Source organism: Bemisia tabaci, chromosome 9, assembly GCF_918797505.1.
Source record: "Bemisia tabaci chromosome 9, PGI_BMITA_v3".
In the NCBI taxonomy this organism is placed as follows: Eukaryota; Metazoa; Arthropoda; class Insecta; order Hemiptera; family Aleyrodidae; genus Bemisia; species Bemisia tabaci.
The window spans coordinates 27,320,841-27,343,696 of NC_092801.1; the positions used below are offsets into that span (position 1 = coordinate 27,320,841).

The 22,856-nt window shown below is 36.8% G+C and overlaps 2 protein-coding genes across 2 annotated transcripts; one reads left to right on the top strand and one right to left on the bottom strand.

Annotated features, from left to right (window-relative positions):
• Positions 1-1,520: 1,520 nt before the first annotated feature.
• LOC109040375 (ran-specific GTPase-activating protein) lies at positions 1,521-19,548 on the bottom strand. The gene is made up of 6 exons (XM_019056306.2): positions 19,389-19,548; positions 18,271-18,392; positions 16,944-17,101; positions 7,754-7,882; positions 6,695-6,778; positions 1,521-4,935 (listed from the first exon to the last, which is right to left on the bottom strand). The coding sequence occupies exons 1-6, from the start codon at positions 19,407-19,409 to the stop codon at positions 4,691-4,693; spliced, it is 759 nt and encodes a 252-aa protein (XP_018911851.2). The 5' UTR covers positions 19,410-19,548; the 3' UTR covers positions 1,521-4,690.
• LOC109040376 (uncharacterized) lies at positions 10,735-16,991 on the top strand. Its single transcript, XM_019056307.2, has 4 exons — positions 10,735-11,024; positions 14,030-14,292; positions 15,000-15,196; positions 16,258-16,991. Exons 2-4 carry the CDS (start codon positions 14,030-14,032, stop codon positions 16,461-16,463), a joined length of 666 nt encoding a protein of 221 aa, XP_018911852.2. The 5' UTR covers positions 10,735-11,024; the 3' UTR covers positions 16,464-16,991.
• Positions 19,549-22,856: the final 3,308 nt, after the last annotated feature.

Below are 22,856 nucleotides of genomic sequence, written 5' to 3' on the forward strand. Positions count from 1 at the left end.
TTGGTGCCCGGGACTTTCCTGTTCACTCCGTTGTCAAGATGGTCCCAACCCAAAAACTGTCTCGAAAATACTGGAAAATCGGGTGTTTTAATTGGATACGCCCATAAAAAATTAAAGATTGGACTGAAATCAATTTAAAAATATGAAAGACACGGTATAATCTACCTTTGACACTGTGGTGTGTCAACTCCACCACTAAAATGGGCACCTTCAAAATTTCAAGTTGAAATGAAAAACGTGGAACACCCCCCCCCCCCCCCCTCCAAATTATATATCAAGATTAATTTAAACCTTTATTATTAGATTAGACCTGCTAGATTAAACCTGCTTATATATCAAGATTAATTTTAGGCCGATAAATTGGAGGGGTTTTTTTTTTCAGTTAGAATTTGAGCTCAAAAATCCTTTACTTAGTACTACAAACTCAAAACTTTTAGAAATTAATTTTTCTTTTTTTATCTGTAGTTGGCTGTGGGCCTACAGGGAACAGTAAAAAAAAAAAAAAAATTGTTCAATCTACAGTATGGCATCAGATTAAACAAATGAACAAAAATATGCTAGAGTTCTTATCCCCTTAAAGTAGCCACAAAAATAAAGGTCACAGAACTTAAAGAAATGTATCGAAAGTTCAGGAGGCCGCCTTAAGGCAAAGCCCATAGAGACAGGATTCATGCCAGCTTTTCCAAGTTGAAATCAAGAACATTCAAACTTGCCTGGCAGATGCTTGCAACAAAAATCACAATGTTGCGGCCAAAAAATAACGTTGCACTAACACTTTCGTAACCTTATTTTTGGTCGCTGCCACATGGGAAGAATCTTTCACGGTTTTACAAAAAACATTCAACTAGTTTCATGGATGTTCGACAGTTTTTGAAGTTTATTAAGAATGTTTTAAACCTAAGTTTTCTCTTCTTGTGTCCGAACTACTCTGTTGTCTCTGCATAAAGAAGTATTTGACATTAGGAGCCGTCCATAAATTACATGACGCACTTTTCCGGCATTTTTTACCCTTGTCCCCCATTCAGCATGACTGCCGTGCTAAGGAAAAATGCCATATGAACCTTCAGGCATTGCCAAATTTCCTTTAATGAAACGCGAATTTCCTGGTAAATGTATGAATATTTTCCTCCCTATTTTTCAGATCATTTTGTTCGTTACATCACCTTAGTTCCTGAAAACTTCAAGGAGTTGTCATAACTTTTCTGAAAAATAAACATTTTATCACAGGTAATTTGGCAACTCTCGAAAGTTCATACGGTGTTCTTCCTCTGCACGGCAGATGAGTTCACAGGGTACCTTAGAGCACTGAGAATTCATTTGATTCTGAGAACAGTGGAGGATTCTTCAAATTTCAAATTTCAAGTCTTTTCCAGGATATTCCCTTACATTCCCCTGACCAGACGGAATTCCCTGTAGATGCCAAGTTTCCAGACCTGTAGATACGGCCTGAAAAAGCTTCGCCAGGGTATTATTTCATCCCCGTCCAAGATTAGCAAGAAGGTAAAATTAATAAGACAAAGTGGATACTTATTCAAAATCTATTTAAATATCAACTATTACTAGTCACAGGATAAAAATAAACACTTTAAAGGTTGCCTTAAAGTAAAATAAAATGTGATGGGTACCATAGAACGATGATTTCCTCTCGAAATCACCTGGGTGGATTTCCTCAAAAGAGCCTTTACGTTTGTCTTAAGCTTTCTTCCAAAACCAATGAATTGAGACGATAAGGCACAAAATAAAATGAGAAATTATTTGATTAGTATTTACAACAGTTTTAAAATTATCACACATTTAAATCGTAATTGTTTTCCCTGCTAGTTTGGGAAAAAGAGACTCTGGTAAACGCATAGAAATTCAGCGCCACTTGAATTCCAAAATTTAGATGTTTTTGATACGGTCTCTGGGAGAAATTAAAAGGAAGGTAACTTTAATCTAAGATCAATATTTCAATAAAATACAACAGGTATAAAAGAAAAGAGTGACTGAATAAAGAGCCAACCATTTTTTCGTCAAATCGCCAGGATTTTTCGTTGCTGACATCAAATCCCTACTCCTAAACTGATTTGGGCCATTATTGAATACCACTTGCAAACAGCTAGAAAACTGGTTAGGACGATTAAATATCAAAGCTTATGGTACTTTAAACAACTGAAATTGATGATATGAAGACCAGTCAGTGGACATTAAGTGGCTATAGTGGAAATACCGAGTGTTCACAACATTGAAGGAAAACATTCTTGGACCTTTCCGATTATCGATCGACCAATATGCATCGAAAGAGGTTTGTTCAACGATAATTATTTAGTTTTGCACTTTTCGATCTACCTCATCCAAGTTATAATTTAGTGAAATATTTGTTCAGCCAATTTCAAAAACTTGATAGAGAGACATCAGGGATGATGGGGGGATTCTGGTAATTTTGATGAAAGTTCTTTCTTGCATTTTCATTGGCCCGAGAGAAATATTTTCCCTAACCGTGTAGACACTCAGAAAATCAATTTACATTCTTAAGTGAATCACTTTCCTTATGGCACATAACTTCATACGTGATTGAAGACATAGTCTCATTTACGGATAATTTTGCACCTTATCTTAAAATTTCATTCGAAAAAACGATTGTGACTTTACATGAAGTCTTTAGAATGCAACGTAATGCATTTGTAACCTAAAATGTTATTTTCTCATTAACAATAGTTGGAGAAGCTACACTAGAAGTGAAGATCAGAAACAACGCAAGTAAAATTACTCTCAAGGAGGAAATCAAAATTGCTTACTCACAAAATGCCACAATTAGATTCCAGAGAAGAATCGCTAATCTCAGAATTCATCAATCAGAGCACATTCTTACGGTCAAATTATTAGATTAAATGACTGAGGAGTAAAAAAAGGAATTGAAAAAAATTCATTGTTCGCGGACGAAGGAACGTAACTCCATTCCGAGGATGCAAAATTGTCTCCAACAATTCAATTTTTTTACAAGAATAAGCCAGTACAATTTTTATTTAAAATTTGACTGCTTTTTGCGTGAGATCAGGAGAAAAATCAGTGAAATTTTCGGTCAGAATTGTCCAAAACTCTCCTCGTAAAAATAAATTGGGGGAATTTGGTATTATTGAACTGAATGTAGATTCTTTCGTGGGAGAAATGACGAAATAGTAGGAGCCAAAAACAGTATGGGCAACTAGACAAGGTCTGAATTAGAGAAAAATGTCACTTGATATCCCTTTAAAATCTCGAGTCTTTAAAATCTTTGTCCTGTAATACCTTGCCTAGAGGCCCACCGTAGTTTGAGGAAAAATGCAAAGTCATTACAAAAGTCGCGAAGGAAAATTTTTGGTTTTTCAGTCATTTGAAAATGATTTGCATGACTGAAGAGGTGTGAAATAATTCGAAGAGTATGAATCATCAATTTTAGAACGAGCTGAGTATTAATCAAAAATAATTTTAAGCTCATTGAAGTTTGAAAAATGCAGGTGCTGTTTCCTACTCATGAACACTCTGAAGTATGTAAAATGCATTTTTTGATCGTTAAAAATTTTAAATTTGACTGTGGAAATACAAATACTCGTTTCCTCATTATTTTTTCCCTCCACAGACGATGCAAAATTCATTTACGTACATTTTGTCATCTCCCGCACGAGGAAAAATCTGGGCTGTTTCAGTATTTCTACGAACATTTTATTTTTCCAGAGTTTGATCTCTTAGAGATAAAGAAAAATCCCTAGAAATTTTCAGAAAAATTCATACGAAAGTCCTCTTATGAAAAAATAAAATGTAAGTGGGCAACACTGAAGCAGCGCAATCCAGATGTGCTCCTTCGTCTGCGAGACAGCTTTTCAAGGCAGCCTCTAGTGGTCAAAAAATTATTGGAAGAACTTACACAGATGATACTCCGCCAAATACGTTTAAACACTTTTGGACTGCGACAGAAGATCTGTCATCCTCTGTTCAGCGGAATAAGTAAATACAAGAATCAAGATAACGGATTTTCTATTCCACTCCTTGAGTGTTTGAACTTATTTAGCGATGACCATAGCGCAGAGAGTGATAGAATTTGGAGGTTATAAGCCCAAGTCCAAGGCTGAACAGCTTCAGAGGAGTCCAGACATTTTTTCTGGTACTTGATATAACTTTTTTTTTGGAGAATCAAATTAGACAATGAAGTATTTGCTTTGTTGCGAGACTGGGATAAGAGATACAGAATTAAATAAAGCTTGATATTAGAGTTTGCAACCTTACATTGAGACAACACAAAAAGCACTAAAATGGATTCATGGCAAGATATTAACACCATTCAAATGGAGGGGTAATCACTGGCCAATTTGGACCATACGGATATTGATTTCTTAAAAAAGGAAAGAAATCCTTAACTTACTGTTGTTGATGTGAATTGTCTTTATTATAAACTCTAGGATGGAAAAAAATTATTCCTTTACTTCGAAGCTGTTCAAATGGCCTGTGGATGGGAGCTAAAATAATTCAGAGTTTTCTCAATGATATTAGGAAGAAATCTGAGAAAAAAGGAAACATTGGAAACTCTAGAAAAATTCTAAAAATATTCTAAACAAAAACTTATTACAGAAAGAGAAGCTTTGCTTGAAATTAAGAAGATTGAGTAAAAATGCAAACATCACTAGCCTCTTAACTTAGAAAAAGTGGGATCACGGAGAAAGCAAAAGTAGGAAGATTAAACGTCCGCCTTAGGTTCTGAAACTTGGGATTCAGACACTTTAGAATCTTCAGCTTTATCAGTTTTGGAGTCTATTCGAAGGTTTTCTACTGCTTGATTGAGGTCTGGATCACACTTGTCGTCAGTATCTTTAGATTCTTCTGCTGGTTTGGTTTTCTCATCGCTCCCATCATCATCGCTTAGCGAGTCGCTTGTGTCATCACTGCTGTCTCCGCTGTTGGCCTCGTCTTGATTGATCAGTTCTAGAATGAAAAAAAAATTAGGTGAAAATAATGCTCAATTTACATGCACGCATATTCACAGCAAAACTTCCTGCCTGCAACATTGCAGATTCTCTGTGGCATTTTACATTTTTGAAGGGAGACTAATAGACCACTAGACAACGTGCCACATTTAGGCATTATGATACATGATTTCTCATCAAATATTGACAAAGAGCTTGATTTTAAGGCCTTGTCTCCACGAGCCGTTTCACGAGATTTGTCCCAGGGAAAAATCCCACTTACGAAGTTGGGAAAAATATTGAGTTAATCAATATTTTTCCCAGTACCAAGTATGGTACTTGCAACCCTTGGACCCACTGAGAGAAGAAGAAGAAGTGAAAACGAATTTGCAATATTTTATTCATTACTACATTTGTTCGTGTTTGTTTAGTTAAAATAATGTGTCTAATTATCAATTGAGTGCAATTATTATTTTAATCCCGGTTAAATACTCGACTTTAACTAATTTATCTTCCCGTGCAAACTAGTCGCAGGACTGTATGAGCCCCGTCCCGTGGAGACAGTAACTGGGAAAAATCCCAGAAGTTTTATTCCTGCGATTCGAACTTGGGACAAATCCCATGAAAACGTCCCGTGGAGACAAGGCCTAACAACAAAAAGTACTGAAAGTAACTCCTGACAAAGATCAACGTTTTTCGAAGCATCAATTTAGACGTTCCACTCATGGAAACACCATAATCTTCTTGAGTTAAATCGCACCTCAAACGTTACCATGACAGTCGTCCCAGTAGGAAAATATGACAACCTCAATATCGGTGATTTGGCTCACTATCAGATATTGCACATTATTTAACTTTTAACAATACAGGGCAGGGAAAGAACACTGCTTATTGAAAAGCCTGCCAAAAGCATTGTAGTTTGCGATTTGATTTAAGTAGACTATGGTTTTTCATGCGAGCAAGAGGTTCAAATTATTCATGACCAATGCTAAATAAAAACAATGATATCTTGGTTGGGCATTAATTTCAGTCACTTGTGTCGTGCAAATTGCGTTCTGCGTGAAATTTTGAAGCAGAGCCAAATGTCAGAATGCTTCAATTCATACCTTGTCTGATGGTCTATTTGACAGATTAAAGCAAATTAATCCTAAATTCAAAGGAAATTTAAAGGGATTGAGTAGTTTAAAAAAATGAAACAAGATGAAAAATTGGGCAACATGAAATGCAATTAAGCTGGGTTGGGGCTGCAATTTAAGTTGGGTTCAAAAAAACGGACTTGATATTTTTGACAGTTAACACTTATCAATATGTATTACATTCAGATAAAAATATGCAAACAGTTCTGTTCATTTTCACACTGACAGAGCGCACTTTCCTCAGTGCTTAACTTGACTGTTATGAATTTGCTGGCTTTAACCAGAATCAACCTATCTGACTGCATTATATGTTACTTGATTTTCTCCCATGTTTTTTTTTTTATTATTATTAATACCAGAAAACTAAACTACTTTACAACTTTAAACTTTCCGTGGATTTACCATAAATTAAAAAGAATGTACTCACAAAAATTCTAGTAGCTCAGTTTTCTGTTTAAAAAAAATAACAAAAGAGAAAATCAAAGATCTGATGTAGTTACGCTTCCTCCAGTTTGATCCGTCAAGTTAAATTTTACAAAACTGGGGAAAAAAAGAGAGAAACCAACAGAAAAAGAAAAAAGGGAAAAAAGATAATGGAATAATGGAGAAATAATTGAAGAATAATGGATGGAAATAATTTACCTTCCAGTGATTTGTTATAAAGGTCGCACTGAGTGGCAACTATTTGCTTCGCTTCTTCAAACGTGGTGTACCATTTTTTGGCATCTGAAAGACAAAAAAATAAATAAACTGTGTTAAAATTTAATAGTAAAAAGAAGAAGGAGAAAAATAAAATCCTTCAAAGGTGGTGCGCCATAGTTATAAGACAATTGGATTAAATTTTGCAAAAAGGAACCATACACTATTTTTTGTCCATTATAGAAACAACATCTGTTCCTGATCTCTTCTGTACGCAGATACATGGTTTTATACTTTTATATGAATGAACCAGAACTAATAGTTCTTTATTGTCAAATGCACCCAGTCCACTTGAGTTGAGAGCTACTGTCAGTATTGAATACGTTATCCGAATCCTGAACTCTTTGTCTTTCCTACCAGGACCATGTATTTAAATCGAGAAAACGACAGATTTGACCATATAAACAATTAAGAGGCCAGATTTCCTATTTCTTCAAAATTTACTCCCTAATTCCTTGCGTTTTACATGGTTTGCTCTGCAAACTTTAATGCATTGCATATTCCCCTCCACTGGAAACCTTGTGCTATCACAAAGCAGTAAAATCCTGGCAAGAATTCTCACATACTTCAGATGTTATTAGGCTTGAAGATGTGAAGTTGGAGGCCTGGCTCTAAAAGAAGGCAGGTCAATGTGAGAGTTTGAGTAAGCTTGATTTTTTTTTATTTGTAACAGAAGTATGGTTATATTACATCACATTTTTAGACCTTACAGGTCTTTAAAAATTTTTACTTATCATGTAACCGACAATATTACATAAGAAAAAAAATGGTTAGGAAGAGAAATAAAAATAAACATAAATTTTAGGTAATAATAATACAAGAAAGCAAGCTAAAAACGAAAAAATATAAACAAGACTATTTTATAGTAGGACACAGAAAATACATCTTTTAAATTTTCGGGACTCATAAAATTGTAGGCTTTTTTTTTCTTTTTTTTTTTTTGAGAAGCTTCTACATTTCTACTGATCTTGTGAGTGGAAATTAAAAGAAAATGCTACTTACTTTCTGCATTGGCAAATCGAATGGCTAACAGCTCAGGGCACATTACTTCATCGGCATAATCGGCTCGGACCGACCAGACCCAAGCGCGATCACTACCACAGTTTGGTTTCAGCTCCATACTCGGCGTGACTAGAAACACATCAATCAAAATATTATTCATTTTTGAAAAGAATAAAATAATGTAACATGATTCACCCAGGGCCGGATTAAGGGGGTGGCCACATGGGCCGCGGCCCATGGCGGCAAATCTCAGGGGCGGCAAAAATTTGCAATTTTCTAAAGTGTAGGTATAAAAAAAAATCGGATTTATAAAAACAAAAATACAAACGAGAAAAGGCGACAAAATCTCTCATCTCCTGAGAGTATAGTGATTTCAAATTTTGTCGTCCCTTAGTGATACAAGAGACAGCACCCTCAATAATTCCAGTTACGAGAGAAACCAAACACGCAATTTGGCCTGGAACGGCGCGACTAAGAGAGAAATGATAACGAGGACTTGAAATGAAAAGGAGAAGCCCTCGGCGCGGCGATCGGCATGTAACACATATTAGCGCCTACAAGATTGCACGAATACTTCACACATTGCATCAAACACAGTGCGGTCATTGCGATCAGCGTGAAACGGACAGCGCCTACAAGAATGCATGAATACTTCACGCATTGCGCCAAACACAGTGCGGTCAGCGTGAAACGCATAGCGCCTACAAGACTGCGTGAATACTTCACGCATTGTGTCCAACACGGTGCGGTCTGCGCGGCGCGGCGGCGGAAGTTAAAATTATTAAACCACATTTATGTTTGTTCTTTCATAATTTTTTCGTTCATTTCTTATGAATGAAAAGCCTTGTCCACACAGAGATAGGTTTACGGAACTTAACTTTCGCGCAAAGTTCCGTGAACTTTTGTTAGTATTGTTGACAGGGCTTTCCCAAAAAATGGTTTCAACACGAGTAAATGCGTCTTATGCACCCCTCCCCCGCTGGCACGTTCATTTTATGGTTTTTATCGAGTTTCAAAACGAATGAGAAGGGGGCGGCAAAATATAGGCGGCCCATGGGCGGCAAGTAGGTGAATCCGGCCCTGGATTCACCTAAGTTCCTTGCAAACCTTGATTTTCTTGACCCAAGAAGAACCGGTGATCTGGTCGGATCCCAAAGCCATGACTTCCATTGCTTTTCCTTGACTTTCCCTGATTACTGATCTAAACATTCAATGTTATTATTTTTCTTTGGATTAGGCTGACTTTTGCCAGAATTTAGACAAAATTTCCACTTTCAGCAATTCAAATTATGGAAAATGCAATTTTAACGTTTATTTCGTCACATTTTACAGTTCAATGGGTGCTTCAAATAAAAAATTTCACGAGGAAACCAATGAAACCACTTTTGGAACCTCAAAATTTTGTATAGCGGAGTTTTAGGCATTTGAAGTTTCCAAATTTTGTCCGACCTCTCCTATTCGATCCACCGTGCGCCGGCCGAAGTTGCTAGGCTGCATTACTTCCAAAATTCTTTGACATTTCCTTCGCGAATTCCCTGACTCCCAGGTCGCCGTAAAGTCCCTGAATCTTTGATTCTACGTTTCCCAGACCACCAAAACCCTGTCTATTAATTGTGTTCGACGAAATTTTCGAACGACGATGAAAAATGCTGAAAAGCAACGGTTATGGGTCAATGGCAAGAAATTTTTGTAGGCATACAAAATAGTTTTTCAGCAAAAAACATCGCAGCTTAATTTCAAAATAACGCGATTTTTCCGTTAAAAAATGCTACTTGGGATTTAGGGTTTGAAAAAATCTGAAAAATTCCGAGAAATTAGTTCCATCCTTGATTTCAGGAAATGAATTCAAAATGGGTGCCGCTGACCCATTCTGCCGCGCTAAGGAAAAACGCCTAATGAACATTCGAGAGTTGCCAAATTTTCTCCGATAAAATATTTATTTTTAGGGAATTCGTGAATATTTTTCTTTGCAATTTGCGAAATCTTGAGATTAAATTGTGAACAAAATTAACGGAAAAATTGGAAAAAAATATTCATAAGTTTTCTCGAAAATGCGCGTTTCATCAAAAAAATTTTGCAACGTCGGACGGTTTGTAAGGTGTTTTCCCTTAGCACGGCAGCATCAAGTATAACACCAGAAAATGGGAGAAGATGGCTAATTCGAATTCCCTTGACACCATTGCAATCGCCTCGTGACTTCGTACAGAAATAAACCTCCCGGGAATCATTTGAAAGTTAAAAAGGACATTCGGGGCCTAACATTCAGAAATAATGTACTCAAATAGATTCAGTTCGACACTAATATAATGATTTTTAATACAAACACTCCCCATTCCCGAGAAGAGAAGGAAACGTCAGGCTTGTTCTAAATCCTGCACAGGCAGAGTTGCCAGGTAGTGCTGAAAAATCAGCACTTTCCCACATTTAATCACATGTAAAATATCTACATTTAATTTCCCAATTTGGTAACTTTGCACATATCCGACGCTTTACGCTGACCCGACTGATTTGTGATGCAGCGAGAAGACATGCTGTGCGATAAATCGCTTGATGTGCAATTCATCCAATTAGAGCTTTGGTGAAGAATCGATTATCCACAAAATCGATTCTTTACCATAGCATCAAATAGGAAATATCGATAGCCGATTATTCACAATGCTCGTCGTGCGATACGATGAATTGAATTATCTGTCATTTGAACCTACGAGGAAGGATCGATAATTGGGGTATTCCTTAATAATCGATTCTTTGCCATGGCTTCAAATGGGAAAACATCGATAGCTGGTACTGTGCGCTTCGCCGCCGCTGGTCGTGCTTTGCTATGAATCGATTGATCTGCCATTTAAACCTGTGCGAAAGTATCGATTGTCAGTGCGTTGGCTACGCCTTAAAAATCGATTCTTCACCATAGCTTCAAACGAGAGAAAATCGATGGCCGATGACTGACGCTTGGGCACTGGAATGATACAGCTCCGAAGTGACATGGCGTCATATCAGTTTGTGTTGACCATTCACAATCAGGGGACCTGTCTGCTCGCTCCACGCGTTAAGCAGTCGAATTCGTATTCTTTTAACGGGCGGCACTGCCAATCATTATAATTTTATTATCATTATATATTATATATTATTGTAATTTTTAGAACGGGAAGACAAAGGATTTTCTTCACAATAATAATAGTGGAGTGAATCTTTTCAGATTATCTAGAGTTAATTTCTTTGTGGAACAAACAATGAGTAAGGATTCACGAGCGGATCAACAGACGTGTTAGTGGTGAGTTTCACGGTAATTAAGTGATTAAGTAAAAAAAAAAAAAAATAAAATGTGCCTTAACCCAAGTAGCATTTCTCAACGGAAAAATCGCTGTATATCTTCAGGATCATCAAGATCTGAGCGATTATCCTCGATCTTATCGCGATAAAATCGCGCTTTTATCGCCCGACAATTAATCGCGATTTTTTCGAAATAAAACTCGAGGTCATAGACTAAGTTTAGTAAGTTACTCATTCCTTTTTTTTCGATTGGATAAAATATTCATTAAATACTTTAACCTACTTATTTTTATTCAACTACATCATCCGAATGCAATGAGTGATACATTGTTAAAACAAGCGGAAACAATTGGAAGCGCTCCTTTTCCAATGGCTAGGTTTGGATGCAACTATTCGTGTTCGCGGGATGTCCGCGTTGCATACACAAAAGATTGCAGGCGCTCAGGCTGTCTTAGGCACAACGTATGGCTGCGATCGTCCACAGTGCGGAATTCCATGGACAAAAATCGAAAATCGACTTTCTAATTTTTCAAATATTGTTATGATATTAGTGATCAGGACACTTTTTTTTTTAATTTCCCTCACAAACCCGTTTGAACATGAGTTTGGAATGGAGGTTACTTCGATTGAAAAGGAACTGTCCCATAAGAAATGCACAGTATTCAAGTGGTCAACCTTCTGGGTGGTAAACATTTTCTCGTTACTTAGACACCATAACATAATGCGGATTTTCGTGCAAATTTCAGTGAATTTTCTCCATAGTACGAAGCAAATTTCTTAAAATTTTCTGACGAATCCGCACGATCGTTCTTTCATAAAAGATTAAATTGCCCACTTAAATTTGGGAATAGCTGATGTGGCTTGGTTCCTTTCTGTTAAAACCGTTCCATTTACGATCGCGTTTAACATAAACTCCGAGATTCGGATGAGTTGTGCTGCATCACAATGGCGTTGCCAAAGGGCGCAAATTTTTCACCAAAAACATTTCCACAAAAACATCGCGGCACAATGAATACCGCTAAAATGTCCGCGATTTGCCACATTTGGCAACGCTGTGATGTGGCACGACTCATCTGAATTTCTAAGATTTGTTGATAGACGCGATTTTAAATGCAACGTAAAAAACCCTTGGGAACCAACAAGGGAAGTCACACGTTATGCTCAAGAAAGGCAGAGCGCCTGCAATTTTTAGCGTATGCAATACGGACCTCCCGAGAATACGAATAGTTGCATGCAGAATTTGCCGATTGAAAAGTCGGAGCGACTTGAATTGTCTCGCTTGTGATGACAAAATGTGTCGCTCATTGCATTCATACGTCGTGTCGTCGCACAGTGGTCGAGCCAATGGGAAAAGTCGGACAAAACTTTGAAACTTTCAAAGCTCATAACTCCATTTTACAAAATTTCGAGGCTTTCAATGGTTCCATTGATTTTCTTGTAAAATTTTCTATAAAAATCACCGCTCAAAGATTTAAAATTTGACGACTAACTATCACAATTTGCAGTTTTAGTTAAAAATTTCATGTCCGACCTCTTTAATTGACTCGATCCATTGGGCATCTTTGCACGAAAATAGGACGGTTCAAGTGGTTGATCAAATTGAAAAAGAGCCATAGATAAATTACGAAGGCATGAAGCAAAAAATTCCGAGACGTTCAGCCCACTCAAGAAAGCAAATGAAGGTGATTTGACGATTTTCCCCGGATATTTTCGTCATTTTCCCTGACTTTTGAGAATTTCCTGACATTTGCCGGTATTCCCTGACCGTGGCAACCCTTTTCAGGGTGTCTAGTTTTTCTTTCATTTGGGGAAATCCTGATTTTTCCTGATTTTTGACTGCTAAATCCTGATTTCATAATTTTTCCAAATCCTTATTTTTTGCGGAGAAAAATTAAAATTTTTGCATAAGCGTATGCGAAAGTAGAACTCTAGAATTTAGGATGGCCGACTTTTCTCAAATCTTGATTTTACGACCGATTTTTCCTAAAATCCTGATGAAATCGGGATTAGATCCTGATTGACCTCCAGTCCTGATAGAATCGGGAAAATCGGGAAAATCCTGATGCTAAATACCCTGCTGTTTGACACTCTCTGCATGACAAATAATAGATTCGCCAATCGATCTTGAAATCGTGCTTGCTGCAGAAACCAGGAAAACTTTTCCTCAGTGCAGCCAGCTCTCACGAGATGGATAAAGCAGGATGTATTTATCTCAGCTGAGCAAGATAGCGAGCAAAGCTGCATCACGGCCGACTGGGGGCGGAGCTTCGAAATCGTCTAATTTAGAACGAATTTATTGCCTCACTAAAACTGATGCTTTACAAAAACTTCCCCCAGGAGAATTAGCTGTTAAAAAAGAAAGATTCAAAACTCGCAACGGAGGGGTATCGATAGGGGCCGTTTTTGGGCCCACCTTGAACTGGGTTTTCACTCATTGAAGGTCAATATTTTTTGGAATACGTCATGATTTGGCCCCTTTCGACCTCTTCTCGGGTCTAATACTGGCCGAAATATGGGATTTACGTCGATTTTGGCGGAAAATGCTGGTTTAGCGGATTTGCGGTCGAATGCCAGAAAATCAGCTTCTTTCACAAAAATTGGCTCTCAGACCCAAGTTTAGGCAAGACACTGATAGAAAAACCGATCGATGGTACAGATTGATTACATTCCAAACGAAATGGAATAAAATCGACGGAGAAACTTTCAAACCAAGTGTCTCATTTGTGGTGTTTTAAAATTTCCTCTGATTTAATTTTTTTTCAAGGAGAACAAATCGAAATCATTATTTTAAGTTTTCACAGAATTTTCTTCGCACAAAGAAGAAAAATCACGGAACTTTTACAGGATTGACATTCGATAGTTTTTCATTCAAAAGACACAGTATGATAGGAAGTCTGCAACATCGCAAATCGAGATACATGGTTTCCCTGACTTTTTAAAATTCCCTGACTTTTCCCGGTATTCCTTGACTGTGGCAACCCTGTTTCTTTATAATATTTCTTCCAGATGTCTCCAGGATCTTCAGGTGTGGCAAAGGTAAAATCAGAGGGCCTACCTCCACTCTTGCCGCTCAAACTTATCAAACGCAATGGGCTACGGTGGTTGAATCTGGTAAAATACGGAGTTGGAATCATCCTGATTTATATCCTCTTACGCTTGAGAACATTCAAGATTTCAGAGCACACGCATCTACAGTCCTTATCAGACCCAGCTATTGTTTGGGAGTTCCTTGCAGATTTTAACAACATGAAGACGCTGAATCCTACTATGTAAGTGTTCCTCTTTCTGAGTTTATTTTCATCATGGAATGAGACCTGGTACAAAAAGGGATGTAAGTACGGCCTCCATGAGTAGAGTATGGAACTTATCAATGTTATTTTTTGGCTGATCTTGACGTTATTTTTGGCTAATTTTGTTGTTATTTTTATCGCGCTTCTTGCGTCATAAAACATGAATGAAAATTTTCTAACATTTTAGTTGCAGTTAGATTACAGATAATGGTAGCCCAGTAAGCAAAAACCACTGTAAAACGGCACAAAAAATCGAGGAGAAAAACCGCGAAAGTACGACATTGAAGAGATTTTACTTACACACGAATTCCTTGGATTTCGCTTGTTACACGTTAATGAATTACGCATTTTGCAGGAGGTCATGATCAGAGCTTCTATCTAATTTTCAATTTCACCAGACAATCATAAAATTTTGGGATAAATTAGCCGCGAAATATTCCAAACTCTTTAGTTATAGAGTGAGGCCTGATTCGAAAAGGGATTTACGTAGCCAGTACTACAGTTTGTATGAATGGGAACGTCATTATTGTTCCAACCACCATTGAATCTTTATTTTAAAGCATTTGGATGAATTCATTCATTCATGATTCATCTTATGAATAAATGAAAAAAAAAGGAATGCAATTAGAGAGAATTTATATAAATGGAAAGCCTTTGATATGCAATTATTAATTTTTATCTTTCAGCATTGATTTTGAGATAATATCCGATGGAGGACCTCAAAATGACTGGAGTTACACAGTAAGATATTCTGAGTTTCTACACAATGCTCCGAGCATACAAAATACTATCACAGCTGATTTTCATGTGAAAAAAGAGGAGAACGATCTTTACACCATTGCCTCTACTCACACAACATGTTTCTTTCACTCAGTGTACTGTGGTAAGAAATTATTTTCTGAATAATGTACAATTCAAACAATGCAAGAAGTACAAGATTGTTATTTGGATGGATTTAACTAATATCAGCTGAGCTACAGAGCCTAATTTTCTCTAATGACTCATTACTTAAATAGAAAAAAACGCAACACTGAAACTTGAAGCTTTGAAGGGTAACTTCTTCATGATTTTATGTAAACTCACAGAGCATTTAAAGGCACGAAGTGGTTCCATTCTCTGTTAAAGAAGAAGAAGAAAAGATTCTGGTTTAATCGGTCCATCTAATGCCAGACCCCAAAGGAGGTTAGGTTCAAACTGTTACAGATGGAGAGTAAAATAAGAGAAAGGTAAATTTAGGCTGATAATTTTAAGATTAGACAAAAGTTCTTTTTTGTTGGAACATACATTTTTCAATCATTCAAAAAATGTGTTTAATAATTGCTTGTTCACCCAGGGCCATTATAAAAACTAACATGGCCTAGGAATTGCTCCGCTTAGAATGTTTTACCGATCATTTTGGTGGCTAGATGCAAAAAATGTGCACCTCAATTACCAAGTTTGAAAATCTCCTATAGCATTTTATTTTCTTTGATGAAAACTAGTCCAAATTTTACCTTGTACCTAATTTTGGGTGATTTTTAAAGAGTGACAAAAAAAAAAAAAAAAAAAAAAAAAAAAAAAAAAAAAAAAAAATAAATCACACAAAATTCACATAAAAATTTAATATAAATTGTTGGTTGGTTTGGAAGCAGAGACTCACAACATCAAAATCTGAGATGCCCATGTTTTCACCTTAGCTATCGATTTGTCAAAATAATTTTTAACCCAAATAAGATGGGTATTCTGGAACTGCTATCCTCACTCAGCAAATTAAAGGAAACTGTTTGGAAAATATTGAGATTTCACATTGATGTTTTTCAGGAAATCACTTAAAATTTTAGTTCAACGACTACTAAGAACAGGGATGTGAACGGAAATTGAATTATTAAATACATTATGAAGCAGAAATTCCACCAAGGCTTGTTCCTGGAGCAAAATTAATAACGATACAAAATTCTTTTCCAGTGCGCGCATGGGGTCACTTCGAGATATCAAAATCCAGGAAAACAACAGCTGGAGTCGACATTCTGGAGGAGGTGACTTTTGAATGCCCACCCATTTTCTTTTGGTTTTGCCACCAAGAAGCATCATTTCAAAGACAACAAATTAAGGAAAATTTGATCAATTATTACGATAAACTTTCCACACGTCAACTAATGCAAGGATCTTGATGTAAGAATAAAATAGACTGATGGCTAAAGTCGTATAGTGCGTACATCAGATTGCGACGTTGTTGTCCTCGGCTCATATTTTTTTTTTTTTTTTTTTTTTTTTTTTTTTTTTTTTTTTAAAAAAAATAGGCGACAGTTGACATTGGATACTCCTGAGAATTTTTTTCACTCCTCCTAAAAAATTACATAAACTTAAAGGAAACATTTTGATTACTTTTTTTGAAAAAATGTAACATAATCAGAGATTTTAAACTGTTTCAATTGTGATGAGCACTATCCGCATCAATGATATGTTAGACGAAAAAATATTCAGAAATCCATCTTCACTATTTTCAGCTCTTAAGTTTTAGCATTAACTTAAGGTAACTCAATATCTTTTGAATGTAAAGTTTGATAGTTAGTGCTACTCAATTCTGTGATTGATTTCTCTTTTTGTATTTTAAGTAATTATTTTTGTAGTCAAAAACTTATTCTACTTACTGAAATGATTGGCACAGATTTTCAAGGTTTTATCTCTTCGCATAACAACTCGCACTGTGTTCTTTTCTTTGTGGCGAAGCAACTTGACATCACCCGTCCCTCTTTCCTTCCACTCGTGCGGCTCTGAACTCGAATCATATCGGAATAGTTTTGCTCTTCTGAAAATACAAATAAACGGCAAAATTATGGATTGATCAAGAGTAGGAATTGTAAAATTATTTATTATCGTACCTAGTCTTTCACAATTGATGATAAGCTGTAAGTCTTGTTTTCTCAGGAAACTTCATGTGAAAAAAGTTATCAAACAAGACAAATTAAAAGAACCATTGATAATGACGAAGGCATATATTTTTGAGTGCTGTGTTTTCAATAGAAGCTTTTTTTGATTTTCCGCTCAGACGGTGTGTTTCAAACATTTGAAAAAGTATTATGTACTCCATAAAAAATTTTCAGACAGAAGTGCAGAAAAGAGTTTTTGATTCTAAGAAGTTACTTGATAACCTGAAGAAATATGTAAGTAGTAGTTACTTAGGGATGCTAAAATTCAAAAGACTCATTTAACGGCAAGGCCATAGTTTTCCATAGCAGTTTTGATGGTCCAAATGTGAACAGACACATGACCTTGCCGTATTCGTGCCATGGTGGTAAAGTGCCTTCAAGCACTTCTTGCAATTAAAATTTCTCAAGTTTAATGAGCCGTTAATTGAGAAGAAAGAGAATTCAACAAATACCTGACAATAATAATACACTGAAAGTTTTTAAAAATTCCAGACATTCACCTTGTAAATTTTTGGAAAATTCTAGACAACAGTAAAAAGCAACTTAATCCGGGGAGAAGCTGGATAAAAAAAAAAAAAAAAAAAAAAAAAAAAAAAAAAAAAAAAAAAAAAAATTAAATAAAAACCTGGGACTTTGCAAAGAATACTAAAACTTCATTTTCAATTCGCAAAGCAGTTGAGAAGAGAAAAAAAGGGAAAACAAGACAGGTTCGCTGAACTTCAGCTGAGCCTCTGTTCGGAGTAATAGCAGATTGATGATCAATTTTTTCTTTATTTTCTCTCTTTCCAATTTTGTTTTATAGGTATTAAGTAGTAAAGTACTTTGAGGTGTCCAGATTTTTTGTTTAATTTTTTTCCCCCAGCCTTTCCTCTTCTTCACTTGACTTTTACTGTGTTTTTTGGCTGATTAAGTTGTTTGATTGTAGGCAACAACAATTCTGCAAGAGAGAAAATTGCTGCTTTCATTTAGATGGGTGGCAAACTTAAAATTCCTTTGAGGTATCATGGTGAAAATATTAAACAAAATATACATTCCTACGAATACTTACAATTTCAACATTTCAGTTTCATTTTCTTCCATTGTGGTTACATTAACTTCTGGTAAGGAGATAATAGGCTCATAGTGTGGATCAAAATTTGTTTCTTCCGCTGGGCTTGATTCTTGGCAGATCTAAAAGAATTGATTGATGAACATTAGCAGCATCATAATTTAAAAGGAGAAAAGCTCAAAAAGGTAGGAGCACTACTTAAAACCAAGATAGTATTTGGACTCAATTTTACATTGATAAGTTTTAAATACATTTATTCAGCGACCAAATGAGAACTTAAGTTGCCTCTTTCATAGCATAGAGGGTCTTACATACTTTTGCTTGTTTATAAAGGAATTGAAATATCACTTCTATGCTATTCTTTACTGGGTAACCAGAATAATTATTGAACGAGTTTCATATTCACATTTTACAAAGAGCTCGCCAAAAATTTACAAAAATTTGGTACCGGATAATTTATTAAGACATTCTAAATTAAATCAAAATCAATCTTATGGACAATAAAACTATGTTCCGCTTGTACGGTTCTTAAGGAAGGAAAATGGATATTTCTGTATAAAATTTACAGCAAACATGTTTACGACGGCAGAGAAGGGGAATTCAGGGTTACGTAGATTAGAAATGGTTGTTCAAAACAATTCTGATAAAATACATCAGGATAGTTTGCACTGTCGGAAAGTTGACGCAGATTTTTCCTATTTCGCTATCAGTGCGCTCTTGGCTATGTCCCTTGATTCAAAGCAACAGATACATACATTAGGATAGTGAAAAGGAGTTGCATTGCAATTTGTAGATTTGTGTGAAAATCGTATTGAAAATAGTGTAGAGACAGGGATTAGATCAAAGCACATCTAGGTGCGTTGGAAAGAGTAGGGAGAGCTAACTGATTCATTATCAACAGCTAAGGGGTTTTAAACTTTCGAGATCCATGAAATATGAAAATATGGTCTATAAAATGGCATTGATATGAAAAAAAGACGGTAATTATCAGACGGTGAAGATAAAATTTCCCGTTACGGGGACAAAACGATAACGAAGCATTGGCGCTAAGATCACGCTGCACTCATTGTTTTGTTTGACTTCGATCAGATTGACGTGGAAATGAAAAGCACACTTACAGACTCGCTGGAAACCGGCATTGTGAAGATTTCGTCAAGTTGTACACTTAAATAATAATCAAATAAATAAATTAATGTGTAGATTTCAGGATTCCGTCGATAATTATCGAGAGCTTGTGAGATAACTCCGAATCAAAACAAACTTTTCAAAAAGTTTAAGATGGCCGAATGCGCATGCGCGAGTTGCACAAATGGCGCAATCTTCGTGTAATTGGCGCGTTAATTCAAATATGCGGTGATGTCTCCACATGTGCGCTTCTCTGATCAGGAATCGATTTCTGAGAGATTTTGGGGATGGGTCACCCACATTGATCTATTATCTATTGAACATGTGTGGGAATTTATGATAATGTCCTATACTTACCTGCATGTTATCAACACTTTTCCGGTGAAATTCATTTTTATTTTACCAAGAAGTATAGTGCGTCGATGTATCCTCTCATTAGGATTCCCGCGCGGCCGCAAAGCGAAACCACATATTTTCATTCCGATGTCTATAAAGTTTCGCTCATATTTCGTACAAAACTTTGAGGTTGTAAGAGTGGTTCCATCGGTTTCTTCGTGAAATTTTCGTTTAGAAGCACTCCTAAAAGTTTAAAATGTGACGAAAAAAACATCAAAATTTGCAGATTCAGTCGAAAGTTCCATGTCTGACCGCTCTCATTGACTCGATCCACTGTGCGGCAGATTAACTTCAGGAAAAAATTCTTGAGCATCCCAACATGGGTATTTTTTTTCGCAGAGGAGTCGAATAAAAACTAAGCAGTATTACCACGAGAGTTTTACTAAGCGACGTTCAGGAGCTGATGGAACTCACGTGTTTTTGAAACGCCGAAACTCACTTGATAATTAATTCAAAAATATTGTCACAAAAACGGCACTCTCTAGACCTCTAGTTCAAACACGAGAAACCATCGGACCGTATTTCATTTTGATCCTGTAAGTACGTGGTTTTTACCAAGATGACATTCACCAGATGAGGATGACCTCTGGGTCGACAGACACGAATGGCGATTAGGTGTCGCAGAGCGCCCGGGCGCGCTGTAAAAGCGACTTGTATGTATAGAACTTGTATGTATGAACTTGTATGTATTCTTTCTTCTACGTAAGTACGTGGTTTTACTTCCGCGGCGGGCAAACGTTTGAAAGCCGCAGAAAACTGAGCCTGAAGTTTTTGAAACGTCGTACCTCTTAAGACGATTAATTCAAGCAGAGTACCACTCATCAGTCACCAAGACTGCACTCTCTCTAAAATTACTGAATCATCACAACAAATTTCATTCGATCAGCTGCGGTGTTTTTCTGCAAACATTGAAAGTCGCATGAACTTACTAAATACTCATGTTTCAAAACGTTGTATCGCGCTTGATATCTTCTTCAAAAACATCAGACTTTCTTCCTCATCTACTTCTGTGAATTTTGAAGAATCATCATGTCAAATTTCAGCATGATCCGTGGAGTAGTTTCTCAGCCACAGGCAGGGAAAAATAAAAATTTCAAAGAAAACAGCAAAATTAATCTCTGTTTTATAATCTCCAAAACGTCATATCTCCGTGGATATAACACGTTTTGAAACATCAAACACCAAAAGGCACGGCCTTTGAATCTTGAAAAATCATCATGCCAAATTTCAGCATGATCTTCAGAGTAGTTTGTTTGCCACGGGTGAGCGAAAGTTAAAAAGTAGCGAAAATCGGCAATTCCTAATATTTCCTGTATAGTTATGGTTATCGGCTTATTCCCTCACGTGTGCGTGGTTGCTGCAGAGGTGTTTGAAGGCGTTTTCTGTGCACCTTACCGTAGGCTTTCTTCAGTTGTGGCATTTATCTTTACATTTTTTGCTTGGCGGCGGTGGAGGGGGGGGGGGGATCTGCCGATCTCCGTGATTTTTAGAGATTCAAAGAGTATTCATCTTAATTTTTAGGGTGTACGTGTACGTTGAAGAGGAAATTGCAAGAAAGCCCTTAGAACCCTAGAATCGTAGAACGATATTTCTGATTAAATTTCTAATTTATCGAAGGATATTTGTTGAAAATGTCATTTTTCAACGTGAAATATTTCGCCAGACACGCATATTTAGGTGAGACAAATGGATCATTTTTGGACTTATGCGAGATAATCATTGCACCGAAACACCGTTTGGCGGGTTTTTTATGAAATCCCTCTGCTCTTTCAGAGTCTGGAAGTCCATATTTTTATTCATACTTTCCTTGTAACTTTCAATTTGTAAACAAGCCCTGGTAAAAATTGGCGATAAGAGCTGCGTTTCAAAATACCATAGGAATTCTTATTGCCGGCTAAAGAAGGCTATAGATAATCATATAGCTGGCTGTGGAATGCGGAGAAAATCATACGGCCGGGCTATACGAAGCGATAAAAAACTATGCAGCCGGGCTATAGTTCCTATCGCCAGGCTTTACACTTCATCGCCTGGCTGTTGCTTTTTCGCCATCGATTATAAAAGGCTATAAGAAATTGTGCAGAAATCCGTGTGCTTTGGAAATCATTAAGTTTGATACGGAACCACCTTAATATTTACAAAACCTACATTATATTTTCCTTTAATAAATATTTTTTTTTCATCAATTAAAATGAGAATAATCCATACAGGATGTGCAAACATTTCAAAATCATGAGTTGAATAACGCTGACTCCGCGAGATTGAATATTAGAGCCTAACACAAAGCGGAGCGGCGACGCACTGGCGCCTACAAACCTAACCGGGATACTTCACGCATTGCGCAACGCGTGAAGTATCCCTGTTAGGTTTGTAGGCGCCAATGCGCGTTTCGCGCTGGCTGCCCGCCCGCCGCGACGCGCCGCAGCGTACCACGGCGCTTGAAGCAACTATTTCACACCAGAGGCACTGCACAGTATCATACGAAATTGAAGGCGCTCCAACATATTAGGAATGGCAGGCATCCTTCAAAAGTACGGAGCTTTCCTCGCAAAATAAATCAAGATACTACGCCCCAAAAAGAGAGCGGTAGTCCAAAAACTCACTAAGTCCTAGCATCCGTAATTAGTAACGTTTAGCATACAATTTATCGCCAGGCTGTTGCTTAATCGCCATTAGCTATGAGAGGCTATAAGAAATTGTGTTGCCGGCTATAGAAGCTACTGGAAATCTTACAGCCGGCTGTAGGTCTATACTATTTTGGAACACAGTCTCTACTGCTAATTTTTACCAGGGATAGTTAAATAAGAGTTTTATAATAAAACGTATGTATAGATATAATACTAAAGTTTTATGCATGGTTTTATTAGGCAATTTGTAAAAAAGGCACTTTCCAACTAAGTATTGACGGCGTGCGTCTGCAATCACGCATCTCGTTTGCGGTGTTTGAAAATCTCCGCTCCGATTTTATTTTTTTAAAGGAGAACAACATCAACAAACATCATTCCTTGAAGTTTTCGCATAATTTTCTCGGCACTGAGAAGAAAAATCACGGCAGTTTTCAAGAATTT